The sequence below is a fragment of the Leptopilina heterotoma genome, unplaced genomic scaffold (genome assembly GCF_015476425.1).
Source record: "Leptopilina heterotoma isolate Lh14 unplaced genomic scaffold, ASM1547642v1 Lhet_97, whole genome shotgun sequence".
Lineage (NCBI taxonomy): Eukaryota > Metazoa > Arthropoda > Insecta > Hymenoptera > Figitidae > Leptopilina > Leptopilina heterotoma.
In genome coordinates this window covers 2114548-2136771 of record NW_025111203.1, presented here as the reverse complement: position 1 = coordinate 2136771, position 22224 = coordinate 2114548, and the positions used below count along the sequence as shown (strand labels likewise).

General features: G+C 29.6%; 1 protein-coding gene across 1 annotated transcript in view; it reads right to left on the bottom strand.

The window, feature by feature from the left end:
* Window positions 1-2129: 2129 nt before the first annotated feature.
* The window catches only part of LOC122512271, a 59275-nt gene continuing 39180 nt past the window's right edge, over window positions 2130-22224 (bottom strand). The window contains exon 5 of the mRNA XM_043628011.1: window positions 2130-2280. Coding sequence (XP_043483946.1) covers window positions 2130-2280 — 151 coding nt within the window. The remainder of the gene's footprint in view (window positions 2281-22224) is intronic.

The following is a 22224-nucleotide window of genomic DNA, read 5'->3' as shown; positions in this document are numbered from 1 at the left end:
AATTTTTTAAATTTGACTTTAGATTTGTAATCAGCGACCCCGGAAACCCCGGAGTAACAAATTTCATTCGATTTCATGAACTTTTGAAAATTGTATCCATCCTGCGTTAAATTTTGGAAAATTGTTTATTTTTAGGCGCCATTTTGAATTAAAAAATACCAAAAATCTTGAAACGCAAAGCATATTTTCAAACTAAAACTATCGGGATCTGAAAAAAATTACTTTCCAAAATCTTGTATTTTTTGAGTATTTTTGAAAAAAGGGGTGGCATTCCAGGAGTAATTTACTACTTTTCGGAGCACCCTCACCGATTTCTTTCAAACTTGGTAGTATTACATTTGTTGGTCTAAAGTTTCAGAAAATCAATTTTTTAAGTAAAATCAATTGTTTATTTAAAAGTTACAACAATTGCTCAAAATTGTTTAAATGCCCATATCTTTTAAACGGTTCAAGATAATTTAGTTTACTTTTTTGCTAAAAATTCATAAAGACGAGACGCTTCAAAAATGTTATTAACATTTTTTTCTTATTTTGTTAATTAAAAAAGTTATTTAAATAAATAATATTAACTTTTGATCAGGATTTCAAAATTAAATGACTTACGAACCAAAAAATTCCTTTTTTTTCACACTTTTATATTCCGAAGAAAAACAGTTGCTAGAGTTTTTCAATAACTTATAATTTAAACAATGATTCGCTTGTTTACAATTATTTTGCAACTAAATGATCATCTGTTCTCACCTGCGCGCGACACTGCTACGTCACGTCCGTCTGTCTTCAGAATATATTTTTGACAAGCGTGGAAAAATTGAGGTTATGTTTAATCAAAACAACACATTTCAATCTTTTTAAAGTTTTTAGCAGTCATGGAAAAAAAAGTTAAATCAGGATATTGATATTCTGATATCCTAAGACTTTAAAAAGATTGAAATGTGTTGTTTTGATTAAACATAACCTCAATTTTTCCACGCTTGTCAAAAATATATTCTGAAGACAGACGGACGTGACGTATAGAAGTGTCGCGCGCAGGTGAGAACAGATGATCATTTAGTTGCAAAATAATTGTAAACAAGCGAATCATTGTTTAAATTATAAGTTATTGAAAAACTCTAGCAACTGTTTTTCTTCGGAATATAAAAGTGTGAAAAAAAAGGAATTTTTTGGTTCGTAAGTCATTTAATTTTGAAATCCTGATCAAAAGTTAATATTATTTATTTAAATAACTTTTTTAATTAACAAAATAAGAAAAAAATGTTAATAACATTTTTGAAGCGTCTCGTCTTTATGAATTTTTAGCAAAAAAGTAAACTAAATTATCTTGAACCGTTTAAAAGATATGGGCATTTAAACAATTTTGAGCAATTGTTGTAACTTTTAAATAAACAATTGATTTTACTTAAAAAATTGATTTTCTGAAACTTTAGACCAACAAATGTAATACTACCAAGTTTGAAAGAAATCGGTGAGGGTGCTCCGAAAAGTAGTAAATTACTCCTGGAATGCCACAGGGTTAAATGTCACTTTTTAAAAATTTTGACCATGCCATTCGAAAGAGCGACCCCAAAAATGTATGGATATGTCTCTGTAGAATTTTTAATAATTTTTTTCTTTTAATATTATGAGCTTGAAACCGATGTTAAAAATCAGCACATTTGGGCGTTAAAGGGTTAATTATCATTTAGCTTTCTCATTATGATAAACAAATTTCTCCTTGAGAATGCAGAAATGGCTCAAGATATGAAAATAATTTTTAAATTGTTTTACGAATATACACACGGGATGACCCCCTTGAATTTAATTTACGAAAAGCACAAATTTAAACTGAATGCCTTTAAACTGACTTTAGGAAAACTACACACTAGCTTATTTTTAATAAGTTTAATGGAAATAGACTTGTGTGTAGTTTTCCAGTGGTCAATTTAACTGTATGCAGTTGAAATTAATTTCACTTCTTTATTTAATTTTTTAATTTCTTAAATTTGCTTGAATACAATTTTCCCCTGTGCACTTTAACGTATGCAGTTTTCCTGTATACAGATGAATTGTGGGCAATTGACACCGCCCCATGAAATGTTTTGTAACAGTTTTTTAATTAAATTAGAAATTAAGTTATTAATTCTAACTTTATATTAATGTAAAAGATCATAATAAAAATATACAAACAATAGAACTTTTCTGTGCATTGATACACAAATTTTTATTTCACGTTGAAGATTCTTTTGAAAAGTATCATTGTTGACGGATTTAGAAGTTTCATTTATCGCAGTAGACAATTTATATCTGTGAATATTAAACATATGCTATATTCTATAAAACTTAAACCAGATATATTGCAAGACATATTTCAAAAGAACTGCAGTTCTATTGAATGTCAAGTATGTTGCAATAATGGAAAGGTTAAACTTTTATATTTTGATTATCAAATTCAAATACTTGAATATTGCAAGAATATTATAATAATTTCACTTTTCGTGTTGGGTTGAGCTTACATAGGGACCACCGCAAATATGATGTTTTTTAAAAAAATTGATTTTTTTGCTAAAACGTAGTATAGGATCAACTCCAATACTTTTCGCTATATTTTTTCTATAATCTACACTATAGTCATCTCTAGAAATGTGTATTCTCTTTTGTTGCGGTATATTTCCTTATGAGTAGAAGAAGGGCAGAATAATTCCAGTTTATAAGAGAAACATTGAAAATTATAGACCTATAACACTATTTAGTGCTATTTCAAAAATGTTCGGGGCGGTATCAATTGCCCTCAATTCAACTGTATACAGGAAAACTGCCCACAATAAACTGCATACTGGAAAACTGCATACAAGCAAATTTTAATAATAAAATTATTAAATTTAATTTGAAAACTGTATAAATCTAAACTGCATACCGTTAAACTGCACATAGGTAAACTGCACACAAGTCTAATTTTCTATTAAATTTATAAATAATTAATATTAAAAAACTCTACACAGTTAAAGTGTACATTGGTAAACTGCATACAAACTAAATTAAAAAAATTAAATTAAAAATTTATTTATTGTTCAATTGCACACCGTTAAACTGAACATTGCTCAACTGCATACAAAATAAATAAATAAATTTAAAAAATTTAATGTATCGTCAAATTGCACATCGGTAAACTGCATACATATATCAACTGTATACAGCTAAGTTCTCTTTTATGAATATATTCGCAACTGTCAACTTTATAGAAGAGAACTTAGCTGTATACAGTTGATATGTATGCAGTTTACCGATGTGCAATTTGACGATACATTAAATTTTTTTAATTTATTTATTTATTTTGTATGCAGTTGAGCAATGTTCAGTTTAACGGTGTGCAATTGAACAATAAATAAATTTTTAATTTAATTTTTTTAATTTAGTTTGTATGCAGTTTACCAATGTACACTTTAACTGTGTAGAGTTTTTTAATATTAATTATTTATGAATTTAATAGAAAACTAGACTTGTGTGCAGTTTACCTATGTGCAGTTTAACGGTATGCAGTTTAGATTTATACAGTTTTCAAATTAAATTTAATAATTTTATTATTAAAATTTGCTTGTATGCAGTTTATTGTGGGCAGTTTTCCTGTATACAGTTGAATTGAGGGCAATTGATACCGCCCCAAATGTTCGAGGACCTTATATTTGATTTATTGTATATGCTGCGGTTTCTAACATAATTATTGATGAACAGCATACTATTAGTTATCTTTTTAGAGTTCCGTACACCTACGGTGTATCGGCGGAACCCTATTGGTGAGACTCTTGTGTCCGTAGCCAAATCGTGTACCCCCCCCCCCTAGCGGCTAAACTTTTTGACCTACAGAGCTCAAATTTGGTCCAGATATGTATTTTCACTCGTAGATTACAGGAAAAATATAGCAAATGTGATTGGACGTGATGGGCATAGCGTTGTCAAGGAAATAACAAGATTTTTGGCCAAAAATGCATAAAAAGTGACCATTCCCCCCCCCCTTAACTTCTAAACTATTCGACATGGAGAGCTGAAATTTTGCATGCTGGTGTATTTTTACTCGAATATTACAGGAAAAATATAGAGAACTTGATATGTAATGATGGCCATAGCGTTGTCAAGGAAAAACTAAAAAATTTAAGGAGGAACTGGATAAATATTAGAAATTCTTGAAATTTTGAGGTTTTTTTTCTTTTGATATAATAAATAAGTACCAAAAATTTCAGAATTTTTCACTGCATAGTTTAAAAGTTATAAAATTATAAATTTAACACGGTCTCTTATGGAGAAACCAACAAATTGGATCTTCACAAACGAAAAAATACTGTTTAAAAATCTCAATTTTTTTAATATAAATATATATGAAAGCTAAAGATGCCAGTTTTAATAAATAATTAATTTTGTGTGTCTTCACAAGCTAGTTTAACAGAAAATAATAAAAATACGAAAAGAAACACAAGTTTCTCAAAAGTTTTAGTAGAAACATAGCAACGTCGCAGAAAAAATACAGATAGTTGACGATAAAGAAAATCGAACCAATCATAATGATGCGCGCCAAATTTTAAAACAAATCTCTTATTAATAATATTGAAAACGAGAGTTTAATGAATTTATTAATAATAATTGAAATTTAAAATTATTTATTGTACTATAATTAAGAATTTAAATAATTAATTAATCAAATTTAAATATTTTTTAATTTTAAATTATTCGAAAATCTAATTATTAGCCATTTTATTTTAATTTTCGTTTCTTAATGGTGTTCCGGAGTGATCGCCTTTTAAAAATGGCTGCTCAAATATATACTTGATTTGAAAATGATTTTTCTCCCAATTCGGGCAGTTATTGCAAAATCGGAGAAAATACTCTTGTATAAATATCCTGAATATTTTATCTTTCATTTGCGCGCAAAAAGTAAAAGATTTATTTAGATTTACAACGACAGGAAGTAAAATAGGAAAAAGTTAAACAAATGCGCGATACATAAAATTACCACCAGAGGGCACCACCTAATGGGCACATCTAATTTTCTCATTTTACTTCCTGAAGTCGTGTATTATATTGGATTTTTAATATTCAATCTCTTGTGCACAAATGAAAGAACAAAATTTCAGGATAACTGGTATTTTTCCCTATTTTGCAATAATTGTCCAAATTGGGAGAAAAATCATTTTCAAAATATATATAAACACTATAACTTAGAAAATTGAAAACAAATATCAATTATTTTCATATCTCTCATATTGCGCTTGCGCTTGAAGTTGCTTTCAGTTGAACTGTCGCATCGCCTCACACTTGTGTAAAAATAGTGCTAACTCACTCGCTCATGCAGTTACTAGACTATTCGACAATGCTGCCAACGTTTGCAAAAAAAAGTTTTCAGATTGCAACGTTGCCGTGTTTTTCAGTTGATTAAAAGATTTCTTAATTAAAAAATTACAATAAAAAAATCATTATATAGCATAATATGCTATATTTTAACTAATTAAACATTTTAAAAACATATTTACAGCATATTTCCTAATAGATTAGAAATTATTTTTTAGTAACTTTTATTTTCTTAGGTTATAAACTCGTACATTCACGACCAAAAATTTCATTCAGCATTGTTAAGAAATATTAATTTCTTTAAAAAAAACATTTTAATTATTATGTAATTGATATTTTTTAGTCATATTTAATTACTATTTAATTTATTCGCAACATTTAGACATTCCTATATTGAATACTTTTAGAAATAAATATTTCCCCTAAATGTCATAAACTTTTTGCCCGATTCACCGTCCAGTTCCTCCTTAAAAAAATTTTTTTTTTCCCTAACTTTTTCATTATTTGACCTAATGAGCTAAAAATTGGTATCCTAGTGTATTATTACAGTCTAACGACAAAAAATTTATTTAAGAAACTTTTTAAAAAAAAATTTAAAAAATTTTTTTAAATTTTTTTTTCAAAAAAAAAAATTTTTTAATTTTTTTTAGTTTAAACACGTGACACTAAATATTTTAAGGAAGAGTGAAATTTTAAGAGAATAAATGAGAGATTGTTTTCTGACTTTAATTTCTTAACTAAAAATAAAAAAAATTAGACAAGCGAGTTGAACTCGCACTGCAATGGCGGGTTCCGTACACAAATATTAAAACAATACTTGCAACATTTATCGGTAATTGGTAGAATTAAAATAAACAATTAAAAAAATATATTAAAATCATTTGATAAAAAAAAATAACTGAAAAAAATTAAAGTATTGTATATATCTAATATTGTAAACAATAATAAGCAGAGAAACAAAATTTTCAAAATTATAGTTCCTCTGCTTATTATTATTTACAATATTAGATATATACAATACTTTAATTTTTTTTTAGTTATTTTTTTTTTTATCAAATGATTTTAATATATTTTTTTAATTGTTTATTTTAATTCTACCAATTACCGATAAATGTTGCAAGTATTGTTTTAATATTTGTGTACGGAACCCGCCATTGCAGTGCGAGTTCAACTCGCACTTGTCCAATTTTTTAATATTATAATTAACACTGATGTGTTAGTTTTTTGTAATTTCTTTTCGTGGCACTTCATAAATTCTATTATGAATTTGAAATCCTATTCGAGCGTGGTATAGTGGTTAGTGTATTCGATTTCGGTGCGTTCTAATCTTAGATAGGTGTAGGTTCGAATCCCCAAGCGTTACCCGGTAAGAAGCGAAGAATAGAAAAGATTAAATTTCCAGAAATATTCTGTTAAAAGAGGATTTTTTAATCTTTCTGAATAGGCGAATTTCCAAAAAAACCCAATTCCTCTGTGAACAGCAAAATATCAGAAAAATTAATTCTTCTCTATTGCAATTTTTCTGATATTTTGCTGTTCACAGAGGAATTGGGTTTTTTTTGGAAATTCGCCTATTCAGAAAGATTAAAAAATCCTCGTTTAACAGAATATTTCTGAAAATTTAATCTTTTTCTATTCCTCACTTCTTACCGGGTAGAAATTTTAAGTTAATGTAAATAAAATTGCGATAGGTATATCGAAAAATATGTTGAATTTAACATAAAAAAAATCTGTCCGCGCAAGCGCGGACACATTCTCATCCGCGCTTCGCGCGGGGGCTCGCTTCGCTCGCAAGTTTCAGCGCGCCTCGGGGCGCGCGAATATTGATCGTCGCGCTTCGCGCTCCGGCGATTATTTTGCACGTTGCGATCCGTGTGTTGTTGCGCGCTTCGCGCGCAAATGGCTCGCTTCGCTCCCGGTGGTCTGCAATTGTTGTGCATTATTTGTGTTCTTGTTCTTGTTTCCTATTATATGTTTCATGAAACATTTTTTTTTCTTAAAGTTACTACGACTTTAAGGATTACATTCTCATCACATGTTTTTGTTTGCTGATGATTGCAAGATAAAGTGGATTTATATGTATATTTTTGGTCTTGATGATTTAAATTGTGAAGTTATTTTTAATTATACTATAACTCTCTTCTAGCAGAAACATGATTGCAGAAGCAGCTAAAATATTCTTAAAGTATTAGTATCAAGGTTTTTGTGTAGTATAGACCGGAGCGTAATGGCTAACTTTTCACTCTTTGTCGATTTACTCGGACATTTTTGTTTTAATTAAGTGTTTATCTCCTAAAAAGTTACTCTGGTATCTTAGCTTTCTTTTAAAAAGACGAACGTCCCTATATTACGCTTACTTTTTTTCTATAATAAACGTACACTTCGTCGGAATCGTAGGTTGCTCTTTATACATAGCCTGTTGCATTAGCCAACACGCCCTAGGGGTACTTGGGAAATATTTTTTAATTTTTATCAATACTGTAAGTGTGAATCAAAAATCTCAAATTGACCCTCAAAAAATGTTTCAAGCTTAAAACGCAGTAGATAGGCAGGGAGGGTTCTATCTAGAGATCCCTGCACCGACATGTTACCGACACTTTTAGCCCAGACTCAAACCACTTAGCCAAGACTCAAACCATTTGGGGGGGGGTATTCAGACTGTTATGATGAGCTGGATATGACGTCATACTTCCAAGAATTTGGGGGGGGGGGATATTGAGATCGTGATTCTTGGAATTTATCTAATTTCTTGGAATTATAAAACAATCCTAGAATTTTCCACAGGGGTTGATGACTCAGAATTTTGGAATTTTTTATTAGTATTTCCTATTTTTTGGGTGCATTCTTTAACGATGACGCATAATTTCTTTGTTTTTCGCAAAATGGGGTTGATGACTCATTATCATTGGAATTTCCTGTTTTTGTTTTTTACATGGTGCATTCTTTAACGATGACACATAATTTCTTTGTTTTTCGCAAAATAGGGTTGATGACTCAGAGTTTTGGAATTTTTTATGGATGACTCATTATCATTGGTATTTCCTGTTTTTGTTTTTACTTATTTTATTCTTGGAATTATTATTTTCGTCTAAATATTGCAAATCACTGTTTATTAGATTCTTATCTAAGGAATTTTTACAAACATTTTTGGTTCTTTTCATAAGAATGCTTTTGATCTTACCAAAATTCCAAGAAATCTATAATTAACTTGAAGGTCAAATAGGTCATATCTGATGTATATAAAGAGGGCAATTTTTATAAACGAAATCATTCCTGCAGTTTAAGTTGGTTAATGAACATATTAGCAGAACAACGTCGTGAAATTCAAGTGCGCTTGAACAAATTAATTCAAGAAATACATAAAGTTAAAAGTTTAATTGAAGCAAGGTCGCAGTTAAGTATTTTAATAAAAAAATTTGAAAATTTAAATTTAAGTGATGAAAATGAATTTCGATAAATTAAACAAAGCAAGCAAAGTCTTGGTCACCAAAACAACAAAGGAGTTAACCATCGATGCATTCTATAAAGTAACAGACATTCGAAAAATTGATACGAAATTTGGTCCGAAAATTGTTGCTGAAATAAATAATGAATTTAACATTTTCCTACCACCAAGAATGCTAAAAATATTTGAAGAGGATGCAAATCATTTCAACAGTCTAAAAGCTGAAGCTGTCAGAGGTGGTGTATATTTAAGAAATCGTGGAGGACCTTACAATCAGATAGAGTTTGTTCCTGAGGGAGTTGACCAGTAGAAGACATAAAATGTCATATTTACCATGCAGAGAAATGTTATTATCAAAAATTTACAACTTGAATCCATCATTTACAAAGCAAGTTGTCGTTGGAGCAGAACTAGACATAAATGGGAAAATAATACCTAAAATTCAACTAAGAAGCAGCTATCCACGAGTATCATTGTCTTTGAAGCTTCAAGAATGGCGCCTATTGTGTGATGCAGTAAAACATATCATACGATTTTTCAACGGAGATTGTGATGCATCAGTGCTGGATTGTGAAACGTTTACAACACGTTTTAGTGTTACATATCGTTTAATATCAATTGAGCGTTTAGATCAATCATTTACATTTAGTGAAACTTCATTTGCAATATTTAATGAACTTATTCCTTGTGTTGAACAAAAATATGTAGAACTATCAAAATTCAATTTGCAGTATAGTAAAGATATAATTGTAAAGTTTATTGCAGAATTAATCTTTAAAAATAATGTAAAGTCTACAAAACATGCCACGGATTTTATTAAAAAACATTACAGTAGAATACTTCAAAAAATGATGGGAAGAACTAATGTTTTAAATTTAGAGACATTATTGCTGGAACTTGTCACATTTCACTGTAAACAAATATCAAATGAAGCTATTCAACAAATGTCAAATATTCAATGTATAAATGGTAAATTATTGTAAAGAGAGGATAAATAAATACAAGAATGCATACAATTCAATTTATTTTTATTTTAACCTTTCTTAAATACATTATAATTCAGATTCGTTTATCCAACTGTTATGAGAATTATCAAAACCCAACCATTTTACAAATACATTAGATCCTCGTTTTTTTAATACTTTTTCAACTAAATATACATCTGGATATTTAACTTTAGAAAGTTCTTGCTCGTAAAAGCATCCACTTATTAGATTTTCCTGATAATCCTTTAAGACATATGTTATTGGATTAGTATTTTTTACATCGCTTATAGTAAATATTTCTGTAGTCCAATTTGGTGCATAACCTTTCTCAAAAACATGTTTAACTTTACTTATACGTACTCTATCTCCAACTTTAAATTTCTTATTATATTGCCTGTATACTGCAACTTTTTTAAATACATTAAACAACAAATTATTTTCATTTTCAGCATTTACATCTATTGGTTTCATTTTTATTGTTCGATGTTTACTATTATTATACGCATTTACTAAATCACTTAATATATCTATCCATTTGTAATTACCGCTTAAACTAAATTGCATCCACATTTTATTCTTCAAAGTACGATTAAATCGTTCACAAATTGACGATTTCAAATTACTATGCGTAGAATACAAGTTAATGTTATAACTTTTAATAAGATTTTCAAAATGTGAATTATAAAATTCTTTTCCTTTATCTACTTGCAAATTTTTCGGTATGCGTTTTTTAATTAAAATAGATTTCATTGCCGCAGTCACATCTTCACCTTTTTTGGACTTTACTGGAACAGCCCAAGCAAACTTTGAAAATGTATCAATGACGGTTAACAGGTACTTGTAACCTTTATTTTCTCTCGCATAAGGTTGCATTTCAACAAGATCAGCTTGCCAAGTCTCGTCAAAACCTCGAATGTCAACACTTCTTCGCTTATAATTTTTTCTCGCTGGTTTATGTAACTCTTTCACCAACTGTAGTTTTTGATCCTCCATTGCTAATTACCTTCAAGTGTGCGCAGTCTGCTGTCTAATTGTAAAATAATGTCTTTGTTGGTAGACATCATCTCTATATTTCTTTCAATACTGATTCTTAGATTTTCAAAATATTTTTTTATCAAATCTTCTAAATCTAAAATCTTTACTACATTGTCATTTACATCATTTCTCACGGAACCGATTACATCATAGATGGCGTTCGTTTTAGATTCAATAACTTTGTTTACAGTATTCAAGTTTACTGCATCACCGTTGCTCTCGGCATCAGCTACGTTACAAAGTTTCTTATTTTCAATAGTAAAATCTCCTTCAGCAGTCAACTTAAAACCAAGTCCTGGTGGACCTCGATTTGAAGTTTCTGTGCTTTTAAACTGACGTCCGAATATGTCGATACTCATCATGAAAATGATAAAAATTTCTACAACTGTTAATTAATAAACAATTCCAGCTTCTCTCAACTCTTCAATAATTGATATAATCTCATTATTATGACTGGGATTTCCAGCTGCTTGAGATGCCAAGAGCAATCTTAAACGATCAACCAATTCATTAGGATCATCCCAATAAACATAATCAATTTTTGCATCTTCTTGTTGAGTCATATATTCTGGAATTAAACCTTCACCATAATGTACTGCTATATAGTTTAGATATTTTAAACTCTTTTTATCTCTAACAGCGCCATCTGCTTTGTAATATTTTCTATGAGCATTAGTTGATATTACAATATTTTTATAATTTTCCCGATCAACTACACTTAAAACAGCTTCTTCTGGAACTTTTTTGAATAAAAGCTCAAGTAAACCTTTCGTTGCAGGATATGTTTTATTACCTACACTAATATTATTTTGTTCAAAATTTATTCCTGAATTACCAATCATTAATTGCCCTTTAGATAATTTACGAACTCCATATGAAGGATCTAAATCTTTTCCCTTTTCATCCAACATTTGAAGATATAAAATAGCACCATCTTTCTCTGATTTATCTCCATCTCCATTATCATCTCCATCATCATCATCATAATCATCACCGTTATCGTCATCATCAGCAGCTGTTGCAAATGATAAGTCATCTCTTAAAAATGAATCATTCTCTCTCTTAACTTCTTGATCTTCTTCAAACTCTAAAGGAAGGACTCCCTCTCTTTCAATTTTTACTGGTCGAATTTGTTTGACAATTTCAATGTCGTCAACTAATTTCTGAATTGGTGTCACTATAGGTTTAAAGGTATTATTTAAAGTCTGTTCAATTTCTTCCTTGCCCAATTTCATCAGTCTATGCTTTCGTCGAATAGCATCACTGGCTTTTGCAATTTGACCAAGAATATCTTTTTGTTTTCGCAAATGTTTCAAGTGTGTAGAAGACATGTTGATTGACCAATGTCTTGAATGAAACTGTTTATAAAGAATATCATTTCTCTAATTTTATAAAACAATCAAAACACTTTCTATATCTGCCTTCATTGATATCACGATCTTTATCAATCACTATAAAATCATGCTTATTTTTCCAACAAGAGTTGCAAAGTTTTTTAAATTCCATAAATGTCATATCAGTATTTACATGATCATCATAAATATGTCTAAGATTCATTTCATCTTGTTTGAATAAAACTAGTAAATTAACATTGTCACGTATTAAATGTTTTGGAATGCGCGCATATGTTTGACATAAATAAAAGCAATCCACCGCTTTGTGTCTTCCCATAGCAAAAAAAGCTTTAATATTATCTTGTTTTTCACATGCTACGTCATCAAATATAAATATTGAGTTTGGTAACGCATTGTTTGGTTCTACAACATCCACATGTTCATTAAATGGAAAGTAGCCAACACCCTCTACTGGTTGCAAAATGTTTTCTAAAAATTTGTATTTTGGTTGATATAACGATTTTGAGTACACATAAACATTTTCAAATCGTAATCCATTGGGATGTATTAAAAGAGCAAGTAAAGCATTTGTCTTTCCACAATTTGACGGTCCACAAAATATTGCTCGCACACTATTTGGCAATAAATTTCCATGACGATTATCTGTTTTTTTATTACAATCTTGAACAAGAGTGTCAAAATTGTAAACTGGTAATTTAATCGATTGTGCTTCGAACTCCATTCTTACGATAACTGAGGTTAAAACTATAAATACAAGGTTTTTAATAGTTTCAATGTCAGTTTACTGTAGTCGCTTGTAACGTTTGCATGCAAGTCCAATAATAAGGTCCATGCTACTTTACAGCATCTGATTGCTAGGTCTAGTTTTTTAGGAGAGGTTTGCGATTTGGTGTCGATCGTCAACTCTTTCATGCTTTGGGCAAGGTCCACGTTTCCTACTGTCGGAGGCAATTGGGATAATTGACTATTACTGTGATAATTGACTATTGCTGTCATAATTTTTTTGTTAGATCATTAAAGGTCGACTGTTTGTAGTCAAATGGCAAAAAACTATAAATACATTGGTTATATAGATTTCCCCTTTAGTCTTGAAAAAGTTTTCTAACCGTAAAGAATATAAATATGGGTGTAAATAAAAAACAAATTAGTTTAAAGAAAACTTCGAAAAGAGTAAGACGAGGTAGAGGTATTTTGAATAAAATTATCAATAAATTACCTTTCGAACTTCATATACCTGGCTATCAATACTGTGGTCCAGGAACAAAATTAGCAAAGAGATTAGCACGAGGTGATCCAGGAATCAACCCTCTCGACGCTGCTTGTAAACAGCACGATATTTCTTATTCAAAAAATAGGGAAAGTGTAGAAGCGAGAAACGCAGCTGATAGAGTACTTGCTGATAAAGCTTGGCATCGTGTGTTTGCTCCTGACGCAAATTATAGTGAAAGAGCTGCAGCTTACGCAATAACAAATGCAATGAAGGTCAAATCAAAATTGGGTATGGGAATCAAGTCAAAAGAAAATATGAAGAAAAAGAGGGAAAATAAAAAATCAACGTTGAGGAAGATTGTAACCGCAGCTAAAAAATCTATGAAATTGGATACAAATGCCCAGTCTACTATTAAATCAGCACTTGAAGGTGCACGTTTGGCAGTTAAAATTGCTGGTGGCAGGCGAAAAATTAATAAACCTCGAGTTTTACCGATACCTTCTAAAGTGGGAGGAATTTTACCTTTTCTTATTCCTTTGTTTGCGGGTTTAAGTGCAACAGGGGCTCTAGCAGGGGGAGCAGCTGGCATAGCTAAAGCTGTAAATGATGCAAATTCTGCAAAACGTCAACTAGAGGAAAGCAAGCGACACAATCAAACAATGGAGTCTATTGCCTTAGGAAAAGGGCTCTATTTAAAACCATATAGGACAGGTCTAGGGTTACACCTTAAACCTTATAAAGCAGGACAAGGATGCAAGTCAAAAAACTTGAAGTAAAGCTACCTCACCGAGCCCTAACCGACTTAGATTTACTTAAATTTGCAAAGCTTTTAAAAATTCCATATTTTCGAGGAGTTTTTATGCGAAATGAACTACCTATGCGTGGTCCTAAAGAAACTGAATTTGCAATTATTAATCTAGATGATAAAAATGGTCCCGGTACACATTGGTGTGCATATAAAAAGAATAAAGATAAAATCGTATATTTTGATAGCTTCGGTAATCTTCGACCACCTTCGGATCTTGTTAAATATTTTGGTGTTGGTAGCATAAAATATAATCATAAACGATATCAAAACTATAATACATATGTATGCGGACATTTATGTCTTAAATTTTAATGTAAACAATTGAATATTCCTGATTTGTATACTCTGCATATAAATAAATGATATTCTTAGTTTAAACGTTAGTTATTACTTTGACCTCATCATGGACGATTCACTTATTTTAACGTTGTCTGGAAATTCTTCCATCTTAGAATCTCAATTTTTTCCACCAATAGAGTTGTCTAATTTTAAAAATTATGCTCTTGGTCTTGTTGAATTTTTAACTTTTAATTCTATTCCTAATATAGATGTTGGAAAGAATAAATTTTACGTAGGGAATGAAGAAATTATTATACCCACAGGAAGTTATGAAGTTAGTGATATTGATCAAGTTTTGCATTTAATTTTAAAAAATAAAGGAATTAATTTTAGAATCAAACCAAACAATAATACATTGAAATGTACAGTTTATTGTGATGAAGAAATTAATTTTAAACCCAATGATTCTATAGGTAGTTTGTTAGGATTTTCTCCTCGCAAATTAAAAGCTCAAGAATACCATGAGTCTGATAAACCAGTATCAATCATTAAAATAAATGTAATATAACAACGGGAGCATACATTAATGGTGAAAAAGTGCATACAATTCATGAATTTTTTCCTATTGTTCCACCAGGATATAAAATAGTGGAAGTACCAAATCACGTCATTTACTTGCCAGTCGCTGTCAAGACAATAGACTATATTCAATTGCGAATTGTAGACCAAGACGGAAATTTAGTTAATTTTCGAGGGGAAACTTTAACAATAAGGCTTCATATTAAATCCTTAAAATAATGGGTATTGTTTTTAATAATAGAAAAAGGATTGGTTTTGGTTATAAAATTAAGACACCATGCCAGAAGCAAATCAGTCGTCGGCGAATCTTGAAGAGATTAACACCTCAGAACCTGCAACTACTGAAAAATCTCGGTCTAAGGATTGTAAAAAAAGGAAGAGAGTAAAAAAGAGATTTAAGGTTATTTTTACTTGTATTTGTGCCTTTGTATTTCAACGTATTATTTTTTGCTATGGAAGGGGAAATTTTAAATATTGATTCACCAGTAATTTTTGATGAATCTATTGCTCATTATGAAGTTCATGCGCAACAACTATACACCTCATCAACATACAACAATAGTGACGAAATCCGCATCACGGTACAGAATCAGGATCATTGCTTATTTCCAAGCAAAAGCTCGATTCACATCACTGGAAAACTTGTGAAACCTGATGGAACAGCTCTAGAGCGTACAAATTTAATTTCTAATGGCATATGTCATTTATTTGAAGAAGCAAAGTATGAACTTAATGGTGTAGAAATTGATAAAAATAAAAATGTTGGTCTTACAAGTTTAATGAAAAATTATATTTCTCTCGATTCTAGTCAAAATAAATTTCTTGAAAATGTTGGCTGGTTAGAATTTACGAATGAACCAACCTTAACAAATGCACAAGGTTATTTTGATGTTTGTATTCCTTTAAGTATGATTTTTGGTTTTGCTGAAGATTACCAAAAAGTTATTATTAACGCAAAACATGAGCTTATTTTAATCAGATCAAGAACTGATGCTAACGCAGTGTTGCAAGTAGCACCTTTAGAAGAGTTTAAAATTGTTATTGAAAAAATTGAATGGTTATTACCATACATAAAATTATCACATGCTCGAAAATTTAAATTATTAAAATATATTGAAAAAGATCCATCTATTCCAATAAGTTTTAGAACTTGGGAATTGTATGAATATCCTTTATTACCAATTACTCCTAAGCATATTTGGAGTGTAAAAACTTCAAGTCAATTAGAGAAACCTAGATTTATTGTATTAGGGTTTCAGAGAAACAGAAAAAATAATACAGTTCAAAACTCTAGTTGTTTCGATCATTGTGATTTATCTGATGTAAAATTATTTTTAAATTCACAATGTTATCCTTATGGTAACATGAATCTGAATATTGGTAGAAATCAGTACTCTACTTTATATGAAATGTTTACAAATTTTCAAGCATCTTATTATAGTAAAGAGTCTCAACCAATTTTATCAAAAAAAGAATTTTTACAATATGCTCCTTTAGTTGTAGTAGATTGTTCAAAACAAAATGAGTCTTTAAAAAGTGGACCAGTTGATATCCGCTTAGAATTTGAATCAAAAGAAAATTTTCCCGCTAATACTTCAGCTTATTGCTTAGTTTTGCATGACCGCATCGTTGAATATAAACCAATCAGTGGAATTGTCAAAAAAATTGTTTAACTTTAAGCTTATATATATTTAACTCTTTACGCGTAATGAGATTAGTTGATTTAAAAATGCAGTACTTGATAGATGTGCAAGGATTCAAATTGCCAATTAATAAATTTGTTTTAAAAGAATTAGCTATAGTTTCTGTAAATAATGATTCAATACCAATAAATATGGTTTTCCAACCTCCTTGTCCATGGAATTGCGTCACAAACAAATATAAATGTATCAATCGTTGGTTAGAAAATAATTTCCATGGTATTCGTTGGAATGCTGGTGATGTACCGTACGTTTATTTAAAAGAAATTTTAGAAAATGTGTTTAAAGAAGCAAAGACAATTTATGTTAAAGGTTTAGAGAAGAAAAAATGGTTAAAAAGCTTAATCGATGAAAAATATTGTATAGAAATTATCGATATGAATGATTTAAATTGTCCTTCATTAAAAAAATTAAACATTGAAACATGTATTGAAACTTGTTCAAAACATTTAATCAACAAGAAAACTTTTACTTGTGCTCTTCAGAATGTTATAAACTTAAAAACTTGGTTCTGCAAAAACTGTAATATTTGAGTATTTTAGTTGAAAATGTATTCTATTTTTTTCCTCAATAAAATTATAAAATATCAATTGCACTGTAATTATTATTTCTAACCTAACCTTATTGTTTTCAGGAATAAGAAACGACATTTATTTTAAATACATTTATTTATTATAATAAATTACAATATTTTTTAAGTATAATTTATTGTAAAAATTGTATAAATCGAATAGCAGAGAACTAATACAAACTACATTTTAAATAAATATTTACATTTTATACATCAATTTCATCTATTTCCATTGGATCATGCTGTTGGTAACCCCAAGGAAAGGTGTCAGTTTTCCCTGGTATCAAAATTCTTTTATCATCCTGCCAACTGAGAGCAATTTTATTTTGTTTAACAGTAAATACTTCATGTTTTTTGCTGCGTATAAAGTGCTGAGATCGGATCAGGTTTTCATTTTCATTGAGAGTATGCTTAAAATCATCGAAACCTATTTTTTTTAAAGTTGAATATTTTACCCCTTTTGCTTTCTTTTTAGCTTCCTCATCACCCCATAACTTGAATGCATATAGTTTTGATCTTAAACCTATAAATTCGTCTACAATTTTACCGTTATTTTCGTCTTTCATAAGACCCAGGATTTTTTTATTTGCAAGTGGTATATTATAAATGTTGTTTTCAGGATAATCGGATGTATCGAGTTTATGTAAATCTCTTTTAATATAATCATAAAAATTTGGTACTGTGATGTGATAAACGAGACTGTCAGTATCTGTGTAGAGTAATTTTGCAGAATCACTGAAAGTCTCGTTAATGTAATTGTAATGAAAGTCATATGTTATTATTTTTGATATGTCTAGAATAGTGAATCCTATGTAAATTGGTTTGTTAAAGTATACCTTTGTTTTATTCATCTCAATAATGACCATATCTTTATCGAATATGGTGCAACTATGAAAGTTTGGTTGAGCAATTAAATTTTTCGCGCAATACCTTCCCTCCCATTTTGTTATTAATCTAACATCTTTGTGTTTTCTAACATTTTCCATTGTCTTGCCAAATACAGAATTGTTCATTAGCTTGTAAAAATTCTTCTCAAATTCATTACTCGATTTTTTTCTAAGCTCGGTATTTAAATCAATGTAGGGTTTTAACCACTGCTTTTGCTTAAATTTTAAAACTCTATGTATTTTAGTTAATTTCATTCCCAAAGATAAATATAGCTTTAAATTTCTATAGTGAATTGTATAGTTCTTCTTTGGTAATAAATTTGGAATCAATTTAGGAATTTTACATTTTGGGAGAGGAGGTATGAAATGTTCAGGGCATAAGGGCAAGTCTTTATGTGAATCATGAAGTTGAGTTGGATAATCTAAATCTACTTCAAGAATATATCCTTCTGAAGAATCATCTGGAATATTTAGGAAAAAGTCATTACTATAATTTTCTAACCATTCAAAATCTGTATATGGCAAGCTCTCGCTCATAGAAGCACCATACTGATTATTTATATCGAAGTACATTATATAAGATTCTGGTATTAAGGGATTAAAATCTTTTTCCATAAATCTATTATTAGCTTTCGCGTATCTGTTTGAGCATTGTGAAACACCACCTCTAATTCCCTTTTCAATAAAAAGCAACATTTCTACATCTGTCAACAAATCAAGTTTTGTGTCTGTGTACTTGAGCATAGCGTCAAATGCCAGTCCTGGGGCAGTATAGTAATGTAACGCGTCCAAGTTATAAGTTGTAAAACAGGTTTTTCTAAAATTTTCAAAAATGTCGGCAAGTAGTAGAACGTCAGTCTGTAAATACAAGTCAGAGTATTCTCCTATTGTTTTTAAATTAAACGTTTTCCATACGTTACAAGCATGTTCATAGTCTTCGTCTGAAATATAAGCGTCATTTAATTTAGAGTAGAAAGAGTCTTTTACTGGCAATTGTCCTTCTTCTAATTTTTCCCAGCTACTAACATATTCGTAAGGAAATATTCCTTTTCTTGTCAATAAATTAAACTCGTCCATATTTTTACAATACTTTTTAGTAATTTTTTTCTCATCATTTTCAAGATAGGAGGACAATTTGTCTAAACTGCTGGGCATAAATTTAAATGAATCAAGAAATCTTAATACTACTTTTGTGCCTTTGACATACTTTGAAAATGAAATGTACTTTTCTTTGTTTATTGGTAACAGTTTCATTTCACCCTCAAAAGACGTTGCTAAAGCTTTAATAATGAAATGTGCATCATATCCTGACAAGTTGTGAAAAATTATGGGAACAACATGCGAATCTTTATAATTTACATTGCAACCTTGATGTGCCGGACCACGATATTTTCCCGTGAAATGACAATGATCGCGGTGTTTAATGTCATCATTTTCAAAAGGTTTTTCACAAATATGACAAACTGTTGCTGTGTCAAATTGAATTTGTTGTAAAATAGTTAAATTTTCCATTGGAATAATATTTGTAAAATAAGAATTTGCTTTTTCAGCTAATTGTTTTAATTCTGTCATAAACCAATCAACACAATCTGGACCCCGATATGATTTAAATTCTGAAAGAGATTCGTTAAAATTGCAATGTACATAGAAAGCAAAACTTGTCGGGATATGTTTTTGGTATGTTGATGTGTTTGTGTGTGTACTTGCTATTGGTTCTAAGAGACTTTCAGTGTCAGTATACACGACAAAGGGAACATTTTCTTTATTTCTATGATTTTTAAATTTTAAAATTTTATTCTCTTCTTCAGGTAAAATCACTCGACACATGTTTATTTTATCACAATCAATTTTATGATTATTAAATGATTTTTCATATTTAAAATGGCATAAACATCTATCACAAAGTATGGTTCGATTTCGATCTTTTGTTATTTGCGATTTTACTAATCGAGATAAATTATTAATTAATGCAAAATGATAAACTTTGTTATTTTGAAAATTATTATCATCATCATCATCGTCTAAATCAAGTTCTGTATTTTCAATCATTAATAAGTGATAAGTAGGTTCATCTGATTTGTTTTTACTTAAATAAAGTGGAACAATTTCATTCTTTTTATTACTGCTTTTATCAATTCCGTAAACATTAATACTTAAATTGTTTAATTTTTTAAATTTTGGAATATCGCTGAGAGTAATGGGGAATTCAAAATCATCAAACTTTAAATCAGTATCTTTAAAGTGGGGATATGAACTTGTAAGATCATTGTTCTTTTTAGCTGGATAACGTTGTGCAATTATTGACCATAAAAAACAGTATTTATCAAAATTTTTAACATTAATAACAGCTCTTTTATCGATTATAAATTTTGGCATTCTTATAAAAGTTGAGTATCCAGCCGCAAGAGGGACATATTTATTTATATTAACACTTAAATTTATAATTTCATTTAAAGACCAACCTGACTTTTTTTGTTGAAAATCATCAATCTTAACAAAAAGTTTTTCACGAATTTTATGATCAAACCATTCATCAAAGTTTGTTGATTCTAAAATTTTTGAATTTCTGGTATTAAAATATTTAATATCTTCAATTTCCTCACCTTCTTCTAAAACAGTATAATTTGCCGCAAGAACAACATTAACTTTCATGTTTCCTACCTTTTTAAATGCATTTTTTAATCGAGAAATAATCATTTTCTTTGCATCACTGAGAAAACTGTCCATATTTTTATGTTTCAAATTAATAACAACACCTGTTCTAATTCTATTCTCGAAAGCATTCTCTAATTCTTCCCACCTGATCCATCTCTCATCCTTTTTAAATAAACCAGTTCCTGTTCTTCTTAGTTTCTTAAACTTTCTGCTATTTGCTTTCAATAGTCCAATAGTTGACAAAATCTTTTTTTTCTCTCCACATGACACAGATCCATTTCTTAACAATTTATTCAGTAATCTAATGTTTTTTACACTATTATTTATCCAAAAATTTAATTCCTCAGTTGTAGTTTTTTTACTTAATGTTTTAAAAGCATTGTTCATAATTTTCACAAAATCTTTACAATAGTTAGAGCTTTTATCAGTTTCCACAACTTTAATTGCTGCATTTAATTTATCCAAATTCATTTTTATCACTTGAATTGAAACTGTCAATTTTTTTCACTACAATGATTAACTCCGATCAGACTAAAATTGAACTTTTAACTATAGCGATTTTTTTAAAACGAGATGATTAAGCGCATTTGAATTTCACGATGTTTTTCTGATATGTTGATTGAACAACTTAAACTGCAGGAATGATTTTGTTAAGAAAAATTGCCTTCTTTATATACACAAATTATGACTAATTTAATTTCAAGTTAATTATGGTTTTCTTAGAATTGTGGTAAAAAACAAAAACAGGAAATTCCAATGATAATGAGTCATCAACCCTATTTTGGGAAAAACAAAGAAATTGTGCGTCATCGTTAAAGAATGCACCATGTAAAAAACAAAAACAGGAAATTCCAATGATAATGAGTCATCAACCCCATTTTGCGAAAAACAAAGAAATTATGCGTCATCGTTAAAGAATGCACCCAAAAAATAGGAAATACCAATAAAAAATTCCAAAATTCTGAGTCATCAACCCCTGTGGAAAATTCTAGGATTGTTTTATAATTCCAAGAAATTAGATAAATTCCAAGAATCACGATCTCAATATCCCCCCCCCCAAATTCTTGGAAGTATGACGTCATATCCAGCTCATCATAACAGTCTGAATACCCCCCCCCCCCAAATGGTTTGAGTCTTGGCTAAGTGGTTTGAGTCTGGGCTAAAAGTGTCGGTAACATGTCGGTGCAGGGATCTCTAGATAGAACCCTCCCTGCCTATCTACTAAACGCGATTTTAGTTTCTTTTTTAAAGTTATTTTAAAAAAATTAGAACGAAGAAATGAAAATTTTGAAAAGTTACTTTCATATGTGAAATACAGTTTTTCTACTATATTTCTTACAATAGTGATTGAATAATAAATAATCAAACTTTGTAGAAATATACGTATATACGTGATTTGTA